The sequence below is a fragment of the Emiliania huxleyi genome (genome assembly GCF_000372725.1).
Source record: "Emiliania huxleyi CCMP1516 chromosome Unknown EMIHUscaffold_1676, whole genome shotgun sequence".
In the NCBI taxonomy this organism is placed as follows: Eukaryota; Haptophyta; order Isochrysidales; family Noelaerhabdaceae; genus Emiliania; species Emiliania huxleyi.
The window spans coordinates 1-2,045 of record NW_005200906.1 but is presented as its reverse complement, the minus strand read 5'-3'; the positions used below and the strand labels follow the sequence as shown (position 1 = coordinate 2,045).

Genomic DNA, 2,045 nt, shown 5'->3' with positions numbered 1-2,045 from the left:
GGTTGCTGTAGTCCGCCACAAACAGCGCGCTGCCGTCCGGGCTGACGGCGACAGTGGCTGGGCGCGAGAACTGCGCTGCGCCGCCCACACCATCGGCGCTGCCTTGGGCGCCGCTGCCCGCGACAGTCGTCACTGCGCCCGTCGCCACCTCCACGCGCCGGATCTTGCGGTTGCCGAAGTCCGCCACAAACAGCGCGCTGCCGTCCGGGCTGATGGTGACGCCGAATATGTCGTTGAACTGCGCCGCGTCGCCCACGCCATCCGCGTCGCCTCCTTCGCCGCTGCCCGCGAGCGCAGTCACAGCGCCAGTCGCCACCTCTACCCGCCGGATCTTGCAGAAATCCGCCACAAATAGCACGCTGCCGTCGGGGCTGATGGTGACGCCGTATAGGTCCTGAAACTGCGCTGCGTCGGCCATGCCATCCGCGTCGCCTTCTCCGCCGCTGCCCGCGAGCGTAGACACAGTGCCAGTCGCCACCTCCACCCGTCGGATCTTGTGGTTGTCGCAGTCCGCCACAAACAGCGCGCTACCGTCGGGGCTGAGCGCAATATCGCGGCAATCCTCGCAGGTCGCGACGGTGCGGATGCGCCCGGCCGCCGACACGTGCAGCAGCGAGCCCTCCTTAGTCGAGACGTACCAGCCGCCCGCGCGATCGCTTGCGACGGCACGCAGGAGCGATGCCAGAGGGCCGGCCTCGCCCTCGAGCGCCAGCGTGGTGACCTGGCCAACGACGCGCGCGCCAAAGATGGGCGCCTCGAAGCCACCCGCGACCGGCACAGCCTCGCCCTCCTCCTCGCCGGCGGTGCGGGCGCGCTTTCGGGAGGACACACACATGCGAAGGGGTATGCACAGCGCGCGGGGATTTCGGTCATTTGTGTCTGCGGCATTTTGTGTGTCGCCGCCGCTCACTCTTACTACAGAATATAGCATCCCGGCCTTCGACCTTCGACACGGCGGCGGCGGGCGTGCAGCGAGTGCGCCGGCCAGCGCGCACTCGCCGGTCGAAGAAGAGGATGAGGGCGTACCGCGTGCCTCCCGTGTCCCGTCATCGCGCTCACGGCGTGCAGCAGCCGGCAGGAGTGCACGGTGGCGTCGCCCTCGGCCCGCAGCAGCGGCTGCACCGCCCCGCCGAACACGCCGAGCAGGCGGCCTGCCGAGGGGGGTCGCTGGGTGGGCGGTAAGCCGTCATTGCCCGGCGCTGCTTGCAGCGCTCTGGGTGGTGGAGGTGAGAGTGGTGCTCTTGGGAAGAGGTTCCTCCTTTCCGCTCCCCCCCCGCAAGGCGCGAGACACACCTCCGTCGTGCGACGCATCGTCCGAGAAGAGAACCCGTCGTGATTTCTTGATGGTTTTCTAAAATCTCTCTCTCTCTCGTCCGAGAGCGCGACATTGAAAGAAAGAAAGAAAGAAAACAGGCATCAAAACGAGGGATGGGGGAGGAGGACAGGGTAGCGTGACATTGACCGTAAATAAATAAATACAACGGACACGCCAAACGAGGGGTGGGAGAAGGACAGGGTCCCCACCTGCACGAGCAGGATCTTGTAAGGACGATCAGGGACACCGGGGAACGGGAGCGGGGAGCGCATCGCGACACGGAGGGGGGCTGGGCAGGGTTCACCCTCACGACATTGACCGTCGCCTAGGTTTGCTGTTCTTCTTGTGTTTTTCGAAAGCCTGACGGCGCCTGAACGACGCGGGCGGTGGAGGTTGGTGGGGCAGGTCCCTCTCTACGACCTCTCCCCATGAATTGGCTGGGCTTTGGCCGGGCGGCCGATCCCGAGCCGGCGGCCGAGGAGGAGCAGAGCAGTAGGCAGCGGTTGCTAGCTCCGCGCCCAGCTAGTGCCTGGCACGTCACACGCCAGCACTTCACCGCGGGTGCACTGTAGGGTCTCGGCAGAGACGCGCCGCTCCGGCGGCCTCCTCGTCGATCGCCGCCACGAGAGCATCCACCCGCGGGCGCGTCGCGCCCTCTCTCCCTCTCCTCCCTTCACCTCGTCGGCAGACACTCGCCCCACCCCACACGTGTGCGGCGGCGACGGGCGCT

At 67.0% G+C, this 2,045-nt stretch overlaps 1 protein-coding gene across 1 annotated transcript; it reads right to left on the bottom strand.

The window, feature by feature from the left end:
* Positions 1 to 19: 19 nt before the first annotated feature.
* Positions 20 to 1,587, bottom strand: EMIHUDRAFT_253355 (hypothetical protein; the record flags this gene model as incomplete). Its single annotated transcript, XM_005784813.1, has 4 exons — positions 20 to 793; positions 1,027 to 1,151; positions 1,294 to 1,351; positions 1,525 to 1,587. Coding segments are annotated over 4 exons (1,020 nt in total), but the record flags the coding sequence as incomplete, so codon positions are not given.
* Between the last annotated feature and the right edge of the window lie 458 nt (positions 1,588 to 2,045).